The 16,865-nt window shown below is 54.7% G+C and overlaps 6 protein-coding genes across 6 annotated transcripts; 2 read left to right on the top strand and 4 right to left on the bottom strand.

Annotated features, from left to right (window-relative positions):
• The first annotated feature begins 663 nt into the window (after positions 1 to 663).
• BDY24DRAFT_169213 (ferric reductase family protein) lies at positions 664 to 5,450 on the top strand. Its single transcript, XM_076636236.1, has 9 exons — positions 664 to 712; positions 830 to 929; positions 1,008 to 1,102; positions 1,219 to 1,984; positions 2,066 to 3,476; positions 3,564 to 4,661; positions 4,752 to 4,789; positions 4,876 to 4,948; positions 5,047 to 5,450. Coding segments are annotated over exons 1-9 (3,603 nt in total). The 5' UTR covers positions 664 to 710; the 3' UTR covers positions 5,067 to 5,450.
• Positions 4,926 to 5,605, top strand: BDY24DRAFT_398615 (uncharacterized protein). Its single transcript, XM_076641711.1, has one exon. The coding sequence runs from the start codon at positions 5,129 to 5,131 to the stop codon at positions 5,471 to 5,473; it is 345 nt and encodes a 114-aa protein (XP_076493993.1). The 5' UTR covers positions 4,926 to 5,128; the 3' UTR covers positions 5,474 to 5,605.
• Positions 5,606 to 5,612: 7 nt separating this feature from the next.
• BDY24DRAFT_398613 (ATP-dependent metallopeptidase FtsH/Yme1/Tma family protein) lies at positions 5,613 to 7,699 on the bottom strand. Its single transcript, XM_076641710.1, has 6 exons — positions 6,919 to 7,699; positions 6,545 to 6,817; positions 6,330 to 6,442; positions 6,200 to 6,254; positions 6,052 to 6,116; positions 5,613 to 5,952 (listed from the first exon to the last, which is right to left on the bottom strand). Exons 1-6 carry the CDS (start codon positions 7,606 to 7,608, stop codon positions 5,889 to 5,891), a joined length of 1,260 nt encoding a protein of 419 aa, XP_076493992.1. The 5' UTR covers positions 7,609 to 7,699; the 3' UTR covers positions 5,613 to 5,888.
• Positions 7,494 to 9,717, bottom strand: BDY24DRAFT_169160 (uncharacterized protein). Its single transcript, XM_076636235.1, has 6 exons — positions 9,477 to 9,717; positions 8,774 to 9,410; positions 8,601 to 8,678; positions 8,056 to 8,526; positions 7,898 to 7,954; positions 7,494 to 7,791 (listed from the first exon to the last, which is right to left on the bottom strand). The coding sequence occupies exons 1-6, from the start codon at positions 9,568 to 9,570 to the stop codon at positions 7,593 to 7,595; spliced, it is 1,536 nt and encodes a 511-aa protein (XP_076493991.1). The 5' UTR covers positions 9,571 to 9,717; the 3' UTR covers positions 7,494 to 7,592.
• Positions 9,718 to 9,877: 160 nt separating this feature from the next.
• Positions 9,878 to 11,298, bottom strand: BDY24DRAFT_343700 (peroxiredoxin; the record flags this gene model as incomplete). The annotated part of the gene is made up of 7 exons (XM_076637530.1): positions 9,878 to 9,966; positions 10,074 to 10,142; positions 10,274 to 10,430; positions 10,596 to 10,762; positions 10,863 to 10,967; positions 11,113 to 11,156; positions 11,240 to 11,298. The coding sequence occupies 7 exons, from the start codon at positions 11,296 to 11,298 to the stop codon at positions 9,878 to 9,880; spliced, it is 690 nt and encodes a 229-aa protein (XP_076493990.1).
• Positions 11,299 to 11,740: 442 nt separating this feature from the next.
• On the bottom strand, positions 11,741 to 16,021 carry BDY24DRAFT_168941 (uncharacterized protein). The gene is made up of 21 exons (XM_076636234.1): positions 15,546 to 16,021; positions 15,432 to 15,464; positions 15,240 to 15,340; positions 14,957 to 15,169; positions 14,870 to 14,891; positions 14,743 to 14,798; positions 14,109 to 14,663; positions 13,971 to 14,036; positions 13,792 to 13,888; positions 13,561 to 13,705; positions 13,435 to 13,501; positions 13,326 to 13,362; positions 13,069 to 13,265; positions 12,895 to 13,006; positions 12,821 to 12,827; positions 12,617 to 12,743; positions 12,482 to 12,534; positions 12,370 to 12,408; positions 12,243 to 12,305; positions 12,029 to 12,173; positions 11,741 to 11,910 (listed from the first exon to the last, which is right to left on the bottom strand). Exons 1-21 carry the CDS (start codon positions 15,753 to 15,755, stop codon positions 11,793 to 11,795), a joined length of 2,463 nt encoding a protein of 820 aa, XP_076493989.1. The 5' UTR covers positions 15,756 to 16,021; the 3' UTR covers positions 11,741 to 11,792.
• Positions 16,022 to 16,865: the final 844 nt, after the last annotated feature.

Below are 16,865 nucleotides of genomic sequence, written 5' to 3'. Positions count from 1 at the left end.
AAACACCTACAAAAAACATGCATGACGGTCGTGAAGAGAAACAAACAAGGAGAAGGAAATAGCGAGCGAGCTTTCGATTCTTTTTTGGTTCGTTCCTCTTCAAACCATCACCAGCCCAAATCCTTGAAGGAAGGTCCCACCCCATCTCGCATTCTTCCTCTACAACCCTATCAACTCGCTTTCCCTCCTACTCTCTCCTCAGAATCCGCCACAGGAAGGGATCTTTCGTCACCCGCGCTCTCCTCTTCCCCCCCTCTCCCTCCCTTCGACCTGATCGCAGCTCGTCGAGTAGCTCCCGAAACGGCTTCTCTTCTTCTTTGTGAAGGATGGCGACTGCTAGTTTGAACACGGGAGGTGAGTTGAGCATCCTATACATTTCTTGCAGCGTTAGGGTGGTGGCAGACGAAAGGGGAGGGAGGGAGGAGCTTGAGCTCACCGAAGAGGGGGCTGAGCTCGTCGAGCTTTCAACCTCGCTCGAACTTCCTTGTATACCTTTGGGATACAAGAGAGAGCGTTCATGCTGCATAGAACGACCTTGGCTTGCTATCTGGAGCCATCTCGGATATGAGGGGGAGCCGGGGGGAGCGCAACGAAGGGGAAGGAAGGTGGGAAGGACGTTGCGCGGTTGGCTTTTCGATTGAGCTCCTTCTTCAGCTTGTATGCATTCAGGATGGCAGAGAAGAAGGTCGCATAGAGACTGGAGAGCTGTCATGTTGCTATCAGTCCTCACTTTAGCGAGAAGATGTTTCTGGAAGCTGGAAACGACTCGCTGACCTCCTTTCCCTCCCTCTCTTCTCTCTCCCTCCTCCGACTTCTCCCTCTCTTTCAGGATACGTTCCTCCCTACGCGACCACGGCCAAGCCTGCTACTGGAACCGACGTGGCTACTACGACAACCAGAGCGAGAGCTACTACAACGGATACCTACCTGTGAGTCGACTCAAGGCCCGAAAGAAGTCGGCTCAAGCTCACCTCTTCTTCCCTTCCTTTCTCAACTCTTCTAGACAGGCAGCTCTCGCTACAGGTCCAGCGAGTCCCATCGTGCCTCCAAGAGCTGATGATCACGACTACATCGATATCTATCTCGGAATTCACCAGCTGAGGTGAGTAGGAAGACATCTTGGCTGAGCTAGGAGGAAGGAGGAACGAGCTGACCCTTTCTCCCTCCTCACCTTTTCCTCTCTCCTCCGACCTGTCACTTCAATCGTCCCTCTTCCAGCACGGCATCTGCTCGATACGCCTACACCCTCTACTTCGTCTTCGCCCTCATCCTCATCCTCCTCACCATCGGTCACCAGAGTCGCTACGGAGGAGGAACGCTCGGAGCCTACTGGCACAAGTTCTCGATTCGTCGGATGGTCTGGAAACGGAAACGGTCGGATCGAGCCAAACCTCTCACAGGCAAGAAGAAGAGGAAACAACCCTTCTCGTTCCCTTCCAACTCCCAACTCCTCGCCATCTTCTTTCTCTACGCCATCCCTCTCATCTTCTGCTTCATCGGAGCCGACTACATCTTCCCCAAATCCAAACTCTTCGACTACCGAACCTCCTTCCCGGACCTCATGAAACGAGCCACAGCTCCTACGGTCATCCTCTCCCCAGCCTACACCATCGAGAAGACGTGGTGGACGTCGGGATCGAGGAACGGACTCGTCGCGTTCTGCCTCATGCCCCTCACCGTCCTCTTCGCTCTCAAATCCCCTCCCTTCGCCATCTTCTCCCTCTCCATCTTCACCCACATGTTCTTCGACACCCTCACTCTCCTCCACAAGTGGGCAGGTCGACTCGTCTGGCTCGTCACCGCCCTTCACGTCGCGCTCTGGACGGTTCAGCTCGTCGGAGACAAACGAGGAGACGCGACGGAGAGGACCGTCTTCGAAGTCGTCTGGATATACGACAAGTTCATCTGGGGAGCAGTCAGCTTCGGAGCTCTCACTCTTCTCACGGTCCTCAGTATCGCTCCTATCAGGAAGCGATTCTACGAGGTGAGCCTTTTCGTTTCGACTCGACGCGTCTTTCCTCGAGCTGACCCTCTCTCCTCCTTTTCCTTTCCCTCCTCTTCCCAGACCTTCTACATCATCCACGTCACCCTCGTCCCTCTCACCCTCATCACCGCCGCTCTCCACTTCCCCAATCGATTCTGGTGGCCGGCAGCGGCAGGAGGCTTATGGGCGCTCGAGCGACTCTGGAGGTTCCTTCGTTATGGATGGGTGAACGGGTGGTGGGGAGGACTGGGGAACGGAGAGCGTCGAGAGAAGAAGAAGACGAAGAGGGAGTCAAGGGATTCGTCGTCGTCGTCGAAGAGGATCTCGTCGTCGGACGGAGGGGAAGGGAAGAAGCTCGAGCAGTGGGAGATGAACCAGATGGCCGAGACGGGAGACGGATTGGGGATGGGACGAGACGAGATCATGTCGATGTACGATTACGCTTCACCAACCAGTCCTTCGGCAGGAAACTCTCCCTTCAACAACCACGACGCTCCTCTCCACCCCAATCCCAATCCTAACTCCTACGCAGCTCAGAACGGGGAGTTCGGTCAGCACTCGACCAACTCGAAGAACCGACCTCCCTTCGGCTACGGGACTGGCTCGTCTGCCTCTCACTATACGAACGGATCCGTCAACGGAGGCTACTCGGACTTCAAGAGCGACAGCACTCACGAAGGAGAATCCGGAAGTCGAGCCGTCGATCCTCTCGTCGCCGACGCTACTCCTACTCCCATCCCTCGAAGCTCCAGCTCCCCTTCAGCCATGCGAATCGCTCTCCCTCGAGCCGGACCTCCCAGAGCCCACTCAACCTTCTCGATCTACTCGGAAGCCCTCATCCCCGTCCCTCGTCCGATTCGAGCTCCCATCCCAGCAGGCTACGCCCTCGTCCAACTCCTCCCCTCACGGATGCTCCGACTCACCCTTCGACTCCCCAAACCCTTCCGCTGGGCGCCAGGTCAGAACGTCCTCCTTCAGATCAGGGAGATCTCGATATGGACGTCGCATCCGTTCTCCATCGTCAGCGTGTACGACGAGGACGTCGAGCAGGAAATCGTGCTTCTGGTCAAGGCGAGAAAGGGCTTCACGATGGATCTCTGGAAGGAAACCAAGAAGAGGATGGACGAAGGACCTCAGATGATCACCAACTCGACCGAACCCAACTCGAACTCAGTAGCAGGAACGCCGTCGGATCGTCCTCAGTCGTACTACTTCGCTTCGTCGACGAAGAAGCTCTCCACGCCGAAACCAGTCTTCTTCCGAGCGTTGGTGGATGGACCGTACGGATCGTCGGCGAGAGTGAGATGGGGAGATCACTCGACGGTGTTGATCATCTGCGGAGGGTCGGGAGTGAGCTTCGGGATTGCAATCTTGACGTACGTCTGCGAGTGCATTGCGAGTCGGGATAAGATGGGGATGGGGAGAGGCGGGAAGGGTGGGAGGCACTTCATCACGAAGAGGGTCAGGTTCTTGTGGATTGTGAGGGATTTCGGTGAGTCGTTCTTTGCTTCGTTTCGAGTTCGAGACGCGTCGACGAGGGCTGATTTCTTTCTTCTCTCCCTCCTCTTCCTTCCCTCAGCCGAAGTCCTCTGGGTCTCAAATCTCATCCGACGCTGCATGGACATGATCCCTCCCGACCAGCTCGTCATCGACATCTTCGTCACCAACTACCGTCAATCGGAGAAGTCTGTCTACCTCTCCCAAGCCAACCTCGACGCGGACGAACTCGCTCCTCCCAAACCCATGTTCGCCAAAAACTCGAACCGATCTCGATCCAACTCTCGAGACTCCATCGCTTCAGTCCTGAGCAACGACAGCAACACCGATCTCGCCTACCTCGCCGATCATGGCGACGCGGATTCGGATGGAGATCGTCGAGATTCCGTCCTCGAGCTCACGAACTGGGACGAGGATCAGGACGAGGAGGAGCAGGAACGAACTCTCGCTGAACGTCAACTCTCCATCAACGTCAAGAAGGAAGGACGGATTCGACGAGCCAAGTCGAGGAAGAGAGCGGAGACAAAGAAGGCTCGTCTGACTCCCGCTCAGTCGAAGGAGCAGTACGGAGATGCGATGCTCGACTCCTCCCCTTCCTCGGCTCCTCCTCCTCCTCTCCCTCACTCCAACAGCGGTCTCAACCCTCGTTCCGCCACCGCTTCCCCTCGTCCTCAACACGCTTCTCCTTCCGCCTCCTTCAACGCTTCTACCAACCCTTACCCCGAACCCTCCTACACCGACAAGCAACCCAACTCAGCAACTCCCTTCCGAACCACCGACGACTCCACCCTCTTCTCTCCTCCCTCAGCCTTCAGTCGCTCCAAACGCTTCTCGGTCACCAGCTCCATGACAGCCGACAGCTACTCCCAGGAACCCAACCTCTTCGGCCAGCCTCATCGACCGTCCATGACTCCCAGCGATTCGTTCAACGATGCGGGATCCTTCGTAGGAGGAGGAGGCACGGAGAGCACGAGGGGGTTGGTCGGAGGAGCGTGGGACGAGAACAGGCAGAGTTTCGTGAGGAGTTCGGTGGTTGGAGAGGATAAGGCTCAGTTCATCGATGGGGAGGACGAGGAGGATTTGAACCTCGTTAGTGAACTGGCGAGGCCTGGGAGACCGAAGTTGGAGAAGATCATTGCGGAGGAGGTGGAGAACGCGTTGGGGACGATTGGGATCGCTTGTGAGTTTTACGACATTCGCTTTGGCTGTGTTCGTCGGAGCCTGGGAGTAGTTACTGACTACGTTTGCTTCGATCTTCGTTCTCGAACAGCTTGTGGTCCTTCGTCGCTGAACGCTGTCGTTCGAAACGTGAGTCCCTCTTTTCTTCTTCGTCTTCTCGAACAAACGACAGCGAATCTGACTCTTCCTTCTGCTTTTCTCCTTCGTACCATCAGATCGCAGCATCGATGATCTCTCCAGCTCGAGCTCGTCAAAAGGGTCGAGCAGGTCACATCGGCGAGATCTACAGTGAGTTTCTGCTCCCTCTGCCTTCTCCTTTCGACGACGCGATGTTTCGAAACTGACGCTCTCTTCCTCTCCCTTTTCCGCCTCTTCTCTCACCTCAGCCGAGGAGTACGGATACTAGCTCTCTTTATCTCTGGACTCTCTCTTTTGAACTTTCACGCTCCTGTATCTCTTGGACTCCCTATGTCTCTCTCTCTCTCTCGTTTCCCTCAACCTGTTTCTTTCTTTCTCTTCTCGTTCCTTCCTTTTGCATCCCTCGACTCTAGTCTTTCTCCCCTTGCATACCTCTCCTTCTTCTTGGACCTTTACATCTCTTTCCGACCCCCTCAGCTATCATCCTTGCCTTCTGTTTTGCCTTCGTTAACGACGCGTCTCTTTCACTCCTCACCTCACTTTTTTAACGGACAACGGACACTTGTGCTCTCGCCTTCTAGATCGTATTTTCTCGTTTGCCTACTTTACGAACTCGCATCCAAATTGGCTTTAGACGTTCTCTTCTCGATTACGAGTAGACTCGCAAGCTCGTAGGAGAGGAAAAGGAGGGAGAGGAGAGGCGCGTCGAGTCGAGTCGAAGGGGTCAGCCCATCTCCGTCTCCCTTCCTTCCTTCCTCTCCCTTCGGATCCTTCTTGTTCACTGAAGCGGAAAACTTGCTGACCGGCCAAAAAATCCATGAGGAAAATACCTTCATTGCGCATTTCTTCTTCTTCTTCCTTGATCCTCCTTCGAGCTGAAAACTAAACGAGAAACGAGACTATACAAGTAGGGAACTGAAGATCAGAGAACAGCAAGCTAAACAGAGGTATGCGAAGCGTGGCGTGAGTGGGAAGAAAAACAAAAACGTAAAGGATGCAAAGCGAGACAAAGGAATGGGGTGGGGTTAAGGAGGGGACGCGTCGAACGAATCCGAAACGAAACACGAAAGATAGAGCTAACGGGGCTGATCTAGATCACATCAACGGCCTTGGAAGCGACGGCTGCTTCTGGGAGATCGGTGACTCCCTCGATGCTGCAGAACCGAACGAAAACCAAGAAGGAAGGCGGGAGGGGGGTCAGCGATGGACGAAGAGCGGGAGGAGGGAGGGAGGGAAGGAGGAAGGAGACTCACGGAGGAGGGATCTCAACCTTCTTGTCCTTGTTCTTTCCCTGCTGGTTCTTGTCCATCCAGTCGTCCTGTAGGCGAAAAAGAGGAAGAGAGCGAGGTCAGTCGTCGATTCTCGGGAGAGGGTAGGCGAGGGAGCAGAATAGGAACGAACCATATCGTCCTGGATCTCGAACGGTCGCTTTCCGAGGAGTTCGACCATGGCTTCTCTGTAAGGATCGAAAGAAGCGAAGGTCAGTTTGGGACGAGGGTGTGAGAGATAAGAGTGGAGAACGAGGACGAACCGAGTGAGAACCTCCTTCTCGAGCAAACGCTTAGCGACGATCTCAACCTGATCCCTCTTCTCGGTGAGGAGCACTCGGGTTCGTTCTCGAGCGATCTGAACGAGTTTCCTGACCTAGCACCATCAACGAAGAAGAGCGAAGAAGGAAAGGGAAAACGGAGTCAGTCCTTCTCATTCTCGTCTCGTTTCGAAAAACGACGCGTCTCGAAAACTCACCTCGTCATCCAACATCTGCCCCGTCTTCTCACTGAACGGTTTCTGGAACCCTTCGTTGTCCTGTCGTCCGTACGACACCGGTCCAATGGTCTCGTTCATTCCGTAGTTGGAGCAGATCTCGAACGCCATCTTCGTGACCTTCTGGAGATCGTCCTGGGCTCCGGTCGTGATCCTCTTGAAGAAGATCTCCTCCGAGACTCGTCCTCCGAGGGTCATGCACATGCGATCCATGAGCTGTTCGGTCGAGTAAAGGAAGCGTTCCTTCGGGAGGTACTGTGAACGAACGAAGGAAAAAGGAGGAAGGGAGCGAAAGGTCAGCTCGAAAAAGAGACGACGCGTCGGGATTCGAAACGAAGCGAAAGAGCAGGACGAACCTGAGCGTATCCAAGAGCTCCAACTCCTCTCGGGATGATCGAAACCTTGAGCAGAGGATCCGCATGCTCGAGGAACCACCCACAAACGGCGTGTCCAGCCTCGTGGTAAGCAACGGTCGTCTTCTCCTCCTTCCCCAGCACCCTGCTCTTCCTCTCCAACCCGACAATCACCCTCTCGATCGCCGTCTCGAAATCCTTATCCTCAATCGCCTTCCCGTCCCTCCTGGCGCAATGCAACGCCGCCTCGTTGCACACGTTGGCGATATCGGCTCCAGAGAACCCAGGCGTGAGCAGAGCGAGCTTCTCCGAGATGTTGGTCGCGTCGCAGTCCTTGTGGAGGGTGAGAGGACCGAGGTGAACCATGAAGATCTGACGACGACCTCCTACGTCCGGTCGGTCGATGGCGATGTGTCGATCGAATCGTCCTGGTCGCATCAACGCTGGGTCGAGCACGTCGGCTCGGTTGGTTCCTGCTAGGACGACGATGGACTCGTTGGATCCGAACCCGTCCATCTCCACGAGAAGCTGATTGAGCGTCGACTCCCTCTCGTCGTTCCCTCCGAAGGATCCTCCCTTCCCTCGAGCCTTTCCGATGGCGTCGATCTCGTCGATGAAGATGATGCAAGGAGCGTTCTTCTTGGCCGTTGCGAAGAGGTCTCGAACCCTGGAGGATCCTACTCCGACGAACATCTCGACGAACTCGGATCCCGAGACGGAGAAGAAGGGGACGCCGGCTTCTCCAGCAGTGGCTTTGGCGATGAGCGTCTTTCCGGTTCCGGGAGGTCCAGAGAGGATGGCTCCTCGAGGGATCTTGGCTCCGAGGGCGAGGAAGCGAGCGGGTTGCTTGAGGAACTTGACGAACTCCATGATTTCCTGAGAAGATGCGAGGAGAGGAGGGGAGGTAGAGGTCAGTCTACGACGGTCGTTCGACGAAGGAGGAAGGGAGAGGAGGAGGTCGAGAGAGACGAGAAGGACGAACCTCCTTAGCCTCGTCCATTCCAGCCACGTCCTTGAACTTGACCATGATGTCGGTCTCCTGGCTACGAAGAGGAGTAAACGAAAGCAGGAGACTTGATCAGCTTAAGCTCAGACTCTCTCCCAACCTCTCGAGCTCAACCCTCCTCTCCTCGAACTCACTTGAACATCTTCGCCTTACTCTTCCCAACTCCAAAGATCCCTCCCGGTCCTCCCCCCTTCCCTCCTCCACCCATCGCGCCACTCTTGGTAATGCTCCAAATCAGAATCCCCGAGATCAACAACGTCGGAGCGAGATCGGCCACCCACTCCCACCGACTGCTCTCCTCCTTGTACTGCACCGGGATCCTCTCGTGACTCGGGATCCCCAGCTCGTCCTGAGCCTGCTGAAGCTGTCGCTCGAACGCGTCGGGCGAACCGATCTGGAACCAGTAGGAGACGGTAGGGGAGGAGGAAGGGGTTCCGGCTGGGACGAAGGGAGGAGGGGAAGGGGAGTCGAACTGGGTGTTGGAGATGGTGCTGGAGGAGGAGGTGGTGGATCCTTGACCTGGGGTGATGAGGGTGACTTGGGCTCGTTCTTTGTTGATGATGGTGATTTTGGCGACGAGGCCTTTGGAGAGGAGGGAGTTTCGGCTGAAAAGGGAAGGAAGGAGGGTGAGCTCGCACGAAGTTGAAGGAAGGCGCTAGATCAACGGTCTTGAACTCACAACTCCTGGTAGGTGATCTCCCTAGTAGGACCGCTGTTGGCATCCGAAGCGATGAAGGATTGGTAGATGAAGATGGCTCTGCAATCAAAATTAAAAAGGAAACGGACGAACGAAGGAGTCAGCTCGAGGAAGGAGAGCGAAGGGAGTAAGGAGAGAAAGAGACTGAGACTGACCCCATCGAAGCCAAGAAAGCAGTCATCCCCGAAGGAGCACTTCCCCCACCACCGGTCCCTCCAGATCCACCAGTTGTTCCAGACGATCCTCCGAGGGAGAAGAATCCCGTCGAGGACTCAGGGAGGGACTTCTTCGATTTGGCCTTCTTTCGTCCAGCTGCTCCCTTCTCTCCCTCCTTGACGTCCTTCTCCTCTCCCTCCTTGACCTCCTCCTCCTCTACGTCGTCCTTCTTGACATCCTCCTTGGTGTTGGTCTTCTTCTTGTCGGGGTTTCCAAAGAAACCTTCGAGAACGAAAGGAGCGTTGGGATCTGGCTTGTCCTCCTCCTTCTCGACCTCCTTCGATCCATCATCGTCCTTCTTGGGCTCGGAGACGTCCTTCTTCGAATCGTCCTTCTTGGGTGATGGAGGTGTCGTAGTAGCTGAGGGTGTAGGAGTAGGAGCGTCGGGCGTAGGAGGAGGAGAGGGAGGAGTCGAAACAGGACCTCCCGTGGAAGGAGGTGAGATCGAGGGATCTCCCGGTAGAGGGGAAGTCTTCTTGGTGCCTCCAATGATCCCTCCTTTGCCTCCTGGAAGATCGGATATCGATCGATGTTGGAAGCTGATCAGGGAAGAAGACCGAGAGGAGGAGGAGGAGGAGGAAGAGGGGAGAGTGCTGAAGGACCGGATCGAGGAGGAGGAGGTGGAAGGGATGACGGAGGAGGTCGAAGGAGAGGAAAGGAGGGAGATCGAGCGATGCGAAGTAGATATCGAAGAGGCTAGTCTCCGAGAGGTGGTGGAGGATGCTATCCGATGCATGATCGGGAATATAAAGGAGGAAGGGGAAGGTGGGAGGTTGAGGAGAGGAAGGAGGAAGGGACAGGGACAGGTTCAGCTTTCGGCGAGGTTGTCGATTCGCTTCCGTGGCCCTCTTCATCCTTCTGTCTTTCCTTTTCTCCCTTTTCCTCTTTTGTTGGTAGAGTAGTAAGTACAGAGAAGGTCTTCAAGATCGTTAAACAATTATTAGAGAGAGAGGTGGGTAAGGCAAGATCGATACAGAAAGAAAGATAAACAGAGAGAGAGAAGAAGGAGAAGCCGGTTTCGATTCGACGACGACGCGTCCCGTTCAGCCCGGACCTGAAGTCAACATCGCTGCTTGCTCTCGGGTGGTGAATCGGAGGTAGGGTTTGGTGGTGGTGAAGCCTGGGAAGAGGGCTGTCAAGTGTGACGAGAAGAGAAGGGAGGGAGGGAGAAAGAGAGGAAGTCAGCGCCGACGAACGCGACCACTCGATCTCGAGCTTGGGAAGGGAGTTGCAACTCACTCCTGGCTTCCTCGTCTGAGACGCTGGGATGAATGATGAGAGGGTCTCCTTTCTTCCAGTTGACGGGAGCTGGGGCGAAAAGAAGGGAACAGAAGAGGACAGGAGGAGGTCAGCGATTCAGAAATCGTGAGAAGCAGAACGAAGGTCGAAGTCTGAGAAACGGCAGGCATCCTAGGAGTAAATAGGACACAAAGACTCACTGGAAACTTTGTACTTTTCTGCAACCTGAAGGGAATCGATGACTCGAAGGATCTCGACGAACTCCCTCCCCGTCGACGCTGGATACGACAGCATCAAGCGAATGACTCGGTGGGTGTCGAGAACGAAGACAGTTCTGACGGTCATTGGGAGTCCGTGCTGTAGAGAGAAAAAAAATAGAACAAGGAGGTCGAAGGCGGAGGAGAGAAAGAGGAAGTCAGCTCGAGCTCAAACGGCGACGCGTCCCTCTTTCGCCCTCCCTTTCCATCCACCTCGGTTCGCTCACAACTCGAACGTCGGCCAAAGAAGCAAGAAGCTACTCACCTCATCTCTGTTCGTATCATCCAGTCCATCCAGCATCGAGTACAGGCTCGCAATCCTCCTGTCGGCGTCCCCAATGAGTGGATACGACAGGCAGCTCTTGCTGACTTCGTTGATGTCCTTGACGAACGCTTGATGCTTCTTCACCGAATCTGCTGACAGTCCAACGACTAAAAAAAAACGAACAGGGAAAGGGAAAGGTAGGGGGAGAACGAAAGTGAGATGGAGAAATCGAGAAGTTGAATCGAAACTCGTCTCAGAACGGCTCACCTTTGATGTTCCTCTTCTTCCATTCCTCCTCGAGCTTGCTGACTTCTCCCAATTCGGTGGTACAGACGGGAGTGAAGTCTCCAGGATGAGAGAAGAGGACGACCCCTGGTGTAGGAAAGAAAGAAAGGAAGGAGGGAAGGGAAGAGATTGAATGTCAGCTCTCTCTCTCTCTCGCTTCCGAAAAAGGTCGAGTCTCGCCACCATCTCCTCCCGTTTCTGAGCCGAAAAATCAAAGCGAGGAAGGACCTACATGAGTCAGAACAGAATTCAGAGAACTTGATGGGACCGAGAGTACTGTGAGACGGAAATTCCAGTAAGAAGAAAGGCGAGAAGAGAGCGGAAGGAAGGAAGATGTTGAGGTGAGCTCGACCTCGAACACGTACGTTTGAGCTTCGAAGTCTGGGGCTAGGGAACCGAGACGAAGAGGGGGAGCCATTGGAGAGTTTGATCAGAGGTGGGTGGAAGTGTGGTGGTGAGGTTTTTGTGGGAAGAGAAGAAGAGATTGTGGGAGGAAGGTGGTGGTGGTTCGAGAAAGAAGTGCGAGCTCATGATCTTCTTCTCTCCTCCTCCTCTTTCGATTCAGAGGGCAGACTGGAAGCGATGAAATCTTCTGTCTTCCTCCTTCTGTTTTTGTCGCCCTTCTGGTCCGAAAAGTTTCACGGAGGTAGACAGATCCGATCCTTGCATCTCGTACCTATAGAACGTGGCTTGGGCCAGTGTCTGTTCGTTCCGTTCTCCGCCCAGCATCTTTCCGCTCGTCATCTCTCGTCCAAGTTCGTTTCATGACAGTTTCATCGAGAAGGGAGAGTCGTACAATGTCGTATAGAGTGAATCGTTATCGAGAGTAGCTCTGGTAGAAGCGAAGGAGGACGAAGTATCAGAAATCGGGCGCAAACAGGGCCAGGAGGAAGAGGAGGAAGAGGAGTCGACTCACCAAGTTCGATGAAGCTCGGTGATTTCCCTCGCCGTAGCAGCGATCCTGAAGCCAGATGGAACAACGCAGTGGTCATACATGCGCTGTAGGTTCTCTCCTCCCATGATGACGAAGCTGAAGGTAAGAGAAGAAGAGAAAGGGTCGCGTCAGATCGGGACGGACGCGTCGAGAAAGCAGGAGAGGGAGGGTAAGGAAGAGAGGGAAAAAGGAATAATGGAGACGAAGAACTCACTCTCCGTGCATGAGTCGAAGGGTTAGAGTAGTCCTATCGGAGACCACTCCAGAGGAGGAAGGCGCGGCGGCGGATTTGCTCGTGCCGGCTCTGAAGGACGCATTCTTCTCTTTTCGTAGCGGTTTGGGTCTGAACATCATCTGGGCTGGAAGATAGAGAGCGCAAGAGAGTTAGCAAGGATTAGGAAGGGAGCAAGGCATTAAGAAGGACAAACCATCAGAGCCGAGAGAAAGCGACGAGACAATTGATCCGAGTCCCCTCTCGCCGTCGTCGTGCCCTGAGTGCCCGTGAAGAAGATTATATCAGTAACAGTTCAGACCTCTGGGGCTGAAAGAGCTCACAGTTCATCTGCTGAAGCTCCTTATAGGCAACCGAGAGGACTGAAACGAAGAAAAGCGGAGGGACGCGACGGTCAGCTTTTCGTCAAGACGAAGCAATCAGAAAGAGCCTCACCCTCGTTGAAGTTTACCGAGGAGCCACACACTTGGAACACAGTCTCCGTGATGCTGAGAAAAAAGTCCAGAGGGTGGAAGGAACGATCAGCGCCGGAGGAGAGAGTTATCGACGAAGGGAGACAGCGAGACTCACAGTCGCAGTCCATCTCTCACGGCTTTAGGAGCTTGATCGAACGAAAGGCTTCGATTTTGATCGACGACGAACTTGTAGTCCTCTCCAGCGTTGAACGTGAAGTGTTGAGCGAGAAGGCGTCCGGCGGCTGAAGAAAGAGGAGCGGATCGTGTCATCGTCGAGAACGGGTCGTCGAACGAAAGCGAGCGAGAGAGCGCGACTCACAGTTATGCTGTAAGACGTAGGCGAGATGAAAGTCAATTTACGATATGGACGAAAGGCTCGAGACAAGGGCTGACCTGCTGAAGGGCGTTCCGAGTGAAGAGCGACGAAGAGGCCTCGTCCTGGTAGTCTTCAAAAAGTTTGTTGAAAGGCTCGAGATCGTAAGGTTTGACATGCCAGACCGAGCCACTGATTAAATGGAAGGTTTTATCAGCTTCAAACACAGGATCATTGGGAGAAGAAGGACTCACGCTCCGCTGGGCAAAGCGTAACGAAGGACGAGAGCGACCGGCAGGCCTGCGAGCCCTAGCTGATGACCGACGGTAAGGACGATTCCGGATGAGGAGTCGAAGAAGTCGTCTCCGAGGACTGAGGGACCCGTAAGAGGTCGAGAGAGCTCCTCAGCTCTGACGACTGGAGCGTTGGCGTTGCCGGAGGTTTCGACGGCCTGGAAGAGGGCACGAGAGTCAGCGAAGAAGACTAGGGAGACAGAGATGCAGCGGCTCACAAGACATGAGGTACATTGCCAATGATCCCATCTCTCTCTGTCGGGAAAGGAAGCAAGAGATGATCAACACAAGCCAGCGGAGAACAGGACGAGAGGAAAAGGGACGAACCGACTCGACGCTTTCCCACACGCTCGGCACACGATTCCTTTCCACGAGGATCCGGATATCATCTCTCCTGTGAGATCCAAAGCTAGTGTCAATACTTGTGTCTTCTCTTCGCTCGGAAAGACTCACCTTGGAGGAGATCCGAAGGGGGAACAACTGAGAAGGGAAGCCTCATCGCTTTCTCGGGCGGCGTTTTAATCCAAGCGAGGAACGACGTCGAGTAGGCCAGGTCCAGAGGTGGTTCGACGAAAATCCGTTCCTTGACGTCCACCAGCTATCAAGATTTGGAGAGGGCGCGGGAAGAGTGTCAGTTCCAGCCGAGGTTCGACGAGAGGGAGGGAGAAAGGAAGAAAGACCGACCTTCCAAAATCGAGAACATTCGGTCTGCAAACAGATCCATCCCTGCGCGTAGATGAAAGGAGATGCTTGCCGGCACGACTGGCATTTTTGGTGAGGTCTGAGAATGAAGAAGAAGGAAATCTCAGCCGCTGCTTGGATCGACGCGTCGGTTCGAAAGCTCGTCGCCTCGTCGCACTCACCTCGACGTAGTGAACTCGTCCTGCTCATCGGGAACGACATGACACCCAACGGGTCCGAATGATGACCTAAATGTTCGAGGACATAGTAAGAGAGCGAGTCAGAAAAGAGGGGGCGAAGGCAGCTCGATCAAAACTCACAAGGTTCTCGCACCTCCCCCACCAGGCAGCCTTCTGCGAACTGCTTCCATCGGGTATGTAGCTATCCCGACGTCGGCTTCTGGAACATTTTGCTCCAATGTACAATCCTTCGAGCAAGCGTCCTCCTTTCCGAACGAAGACGATGAGAGAAGCGACGATGCAAGGCTTTTGTTTGACGACGAGGTCGAAGATCGAGGCGAGAGCGAGACATCCAGATCCGTGTCGGCTTCGGGATCGGGTGATGGAGAGGCGATGGAGGAGGAAGAAGTCGAGGAGGAGAGATGGTTCCTGGTTGAGGACGAAGAAGAGTTTGAGGCTGACGGGACTGAAGGAGGAGAGTCGAGGAGATCGACGTCCATTCCTCCCTTCTCCGACGGCGAAGCTTCCAGACTGTGGATAGAAGGCGTGGCTGCTCGGGGACCATTTGTTGCTTGCTGAGTGGCGAAAGCGAACTCCTGCGGGTCCCATCCAGTTGAAGGAAGGGAAGGATCGGAGAAGACCCACCACGGTTCGCCTTGACTGGGGATCCAGTCGAACCGAAGCTTGTACCGATGACTAGATAGTTGATCAAGAGTGAAGATACGTCAATGATAACGTTCCTCGCCGGTTTCGAGGTCGAAAAGGGAGAACTCACAAGTAAGATCGACCATCGACGAGCTTCGATCCAGCCGCAGCTTCTTCGGGCTCGATCTAAACATGGGTGATTGGAGAGGTCATCAGCATTCGCTCTTCCACGAGGTAGAAAAAGAAACAGGACTGACCCAGACGAAGGAAATCCAGTACCTGTTTAAAGAAACGGCGAAGATCAGCGACGCGTTTTCAGATCAACATCAAACGAGAAGACTCACCATCCCAGCACCACGTATCCGCATCCCAACTCGAACGGTATCTCCGAATAGTTGCTTCCGGCGAGTAGGATGATGGGAGTCCGGTTCCGAGCCGAAGCTAAGAGAGCGTCGAGGGTCGGACTCGACTGGTCCTGCCTCAATCGAAACGTCCTCGTAGGAGGGTTGTTGGGTTTGGAAGGATCGGAGACGAAGAATTCCATGCTGTTCCCACCACTGAAAGGTGTGAAAGAACGAGTATGTCAGCTGAGGAGAGGGAAGAGCGATGAAGAGGAAAAGGACACACCCGTGAGAGATGATGACCCGACCCTCGTCCGCCCAAACGTCTCGAGCAGAAGGAAATCCGTCGAGTAGGTAGCTATAGGCTGTTCCACACGATTGGTAGATCTGAAAGAAGAGAAGCATTCCGAAAGGGACGATCAGCTGGACGCGTCGAAACACAAAGCAGTCGACCTGGAAAGCGGCTCATGGTTCTTACAGAGCTTTGGAATGCTCTCCAGTACATCAGGCTCTGTTTAAAGGAATGGAAACGTGTCAGTCGCTGATCGAGGGTCGAAAAGCTGTCTGAACCGAGACGGCCGAAACGACTGACCTCGCACATCTCCTGCCTCCCATAAGACCAAACCGGCGGCCTCGACGGTAGCCTCGGCTTCCCACACATCGCTCCATCCTCTCCTTCTCCTTTCTTGAACGAAAACGACGCAGGTGTGTTCGAGGATTTGCCCGTTCGAGGTTTGGCGTTTCGTCGTCCTCGTGCTCCTGATTTGAACGTTGTCGAAAGCTTTTCCTCCATCGGAAGCATAGTCGAGAGCTGAGAGAGTGACGAGTTGAAGATTGGAGGCGACGGCTGGGCGTCCGAAAGACGAGTTTGGGATCGCCGTTTCGGAGGAGGAGGGCTGGCGGGAGGTGAGGCTGCTGCTCGGCCTTTTCCTTTCTCTTCCGAGGAGAAGCGATGGAGTGAACCTTCGGGAGAGCAGGATGGAGGATGTCGATCTCGAATTTGGGGTGAAGAAGATGGGAGGAATGAGAGGTAGGTGTCGAGGGTTGGACGTGATTCCGAGGAAGGGAGTGGAGAGGGGAGAGAGGGAAGAGGAGGGAGACGAGGTGGCGCCGGTCGATGTTGGTCCGACGAGGAAGATGAGTGAGCCCATTGATCGACCCCGATTTCAATTGGTTTGATAGGTGGGAATGGCGTGGGTTGGGAGGAGAGGAAGGGTTGGGTTGGCCGTGAGAGGGGAGGATTTGATGGCGCGTCGTAGATCGTTCGTCCTCCGAGCTCTGATTCCTGGCGAGAGGACGACGACGGTAATTTCTCGGAGCTGTGGGTGGTAGATTCAATGGAGAGGGTCTGCTGAAGGCTGAAGATGGACGATCCCGACGGTAGAGGAGGCGACGGAGACTGCTCCAGCAACCCAAAGACGCCGAGGCTTCTCGACGACGAAGAGGGAAGGGGGAACGAGGGGGAGGTGGTGGCGAGGGTAGATGGAATAGGAGCTTTCGGGAGTACTGGAGTTGGTATGGGTCGTAGGGGAGGGAACGGCCATGCTGATTTTGAACGAGGGAGGTGAGGTTGCGACGAGGGGGAAGGGGGGTTCGAAGAGGAAGGATTTGAGCTTGAAACAGAGGACTGAAGTTGTGATTGACCCTGGAGATCGCTGCTGATGGGTACTAGGATGGGGTTGGGTATTTGAAGGGGGAGCTTGGGCGTGGAGGTCGACGAGGAGGAGGCCCTAGAGATGAGGCGGGGGTCGTCTCGAGGGGTTGGGACGAGGGAGAGGGATGGAGGACGAGCTGGGAAAGGTTGAGAATTGAAAGCGGAGGTCAGCCATGAGGGTATGGCAAAATGATAAGATATCTAGGAGACGAAGCTGACGTGAAGGTCCAATGGAACGCCTGTTCGACCCAGCGGGAG

The sequence above is a fragment of the Mrakia frigida genome (assembly GCF_051309035.1).
Source record: "Mrakia frigida strain ATCC 22029 unplaced genomic scaffold BDY24scaffold_30, whole genome shotgun sequence".
Lineage (NCBI taxonomy): Eukaryota > Fungi > Basidiomycota > Tremellomycetes > Cystofilobasidiales > Mrakiaceae > Mrakia > Mrakia frigida.
The sequence above is the reverse complement of the archived record's forward strand: the minus strand, read 5'-3'. Positions and strand labels throughout refer to the sequence as shown.

Bases quoted from the DNA above. Each gene is read 5' to 3' on its own strand.
- BDY24DRAFT_398615 (XM_076641711.1), top strand. From the start codon at position 5,129: ATGTCTCTCTCTCTCTCTCGTTTCCCTCAACCTGTTTCTTTCTTTCTC.
- BDY24DRAFT_169160 (XM_076636235.1), bottom strand. From the start codon at position 9,570: ATGCATCGGATAGCATCCTCCACCACCTCTCGGAGACTAGCCTCTTCG. The intron at 9,411-9,476 runs CCTCCTCCGTCA...TCCCCTCTTCCT, and splicing joins CCTCCTTTCCTCTCCTTCGA to CCTCCTCCTCCTCCTCTCGG. The intron at 7,792-7,897 runs GTTCGTCCTTCT...GCATCTTCTCAG, and splicing joins GAATGGACGAGGCTAAGGAG to GAAATCATGGAGTTCGTCAA.
- BDY24DRAFT_398613 (XM_076641710.1), bottom strand. From the start codon at position 7,608: ATGTTCGTCGGAGTAGGATCCTCCAGGGTTCGAGACCTCTTCGCAACG. The intron at 6,818-6,918 runs GTTCGTCCTGCT...GTTCGTTCACAG, and splicing joins GAGCTCTTGGATACGCTCAG to TACCTCCCGAAGGAACGCTT. The intron at 5,953-6,051 runs GTGAGTCTCCTT...TCGGTTCTGCAG, and splicing joins AAGGTTGAGATCCCTCCTCC to CATCGAGGGAGTCACCGATC.
- BDY24DRAFT_168941 (XM_076636234.1), bottom strand. From the start codon at position 15,755: ATGCTTCCGATGGAGGAAAAGCTTTCGACAACGTTCAAATCAGGAGCA. The intron at 15,341-15,431 runs GTAAGAACCATG...CTCTTCTTTCAG, and splicing joins GGAGAGCATTCCAAAGCTCT to ATCTACCAATCGTGTGGAAC. The intron at 13,363-13,434 runs GTTCGTCCCTTT...CTTTCCCGACAG, and splicing joins TGTGGGAAAGCGTCGAGTCG to AGAGAGATGGGATCATTGGC.
- BDY24DRAFT_169213 (XM_076636236.1), top strand. The intron at 930-1,007 runs GTGAGTCGACTC...TCTTCTAGACAG, and splicing joins ACTACAACGGATACCTACCT to GCAGCTCTCGCTACAGGTCC. The intron at 1,103-1,218 runs GTGAGTAGGAAG...TCCCTCTTCCAG, and splicing joins CTCGGAATTCACCAGCTGAG to CACGGCATCTGCTCGATACG.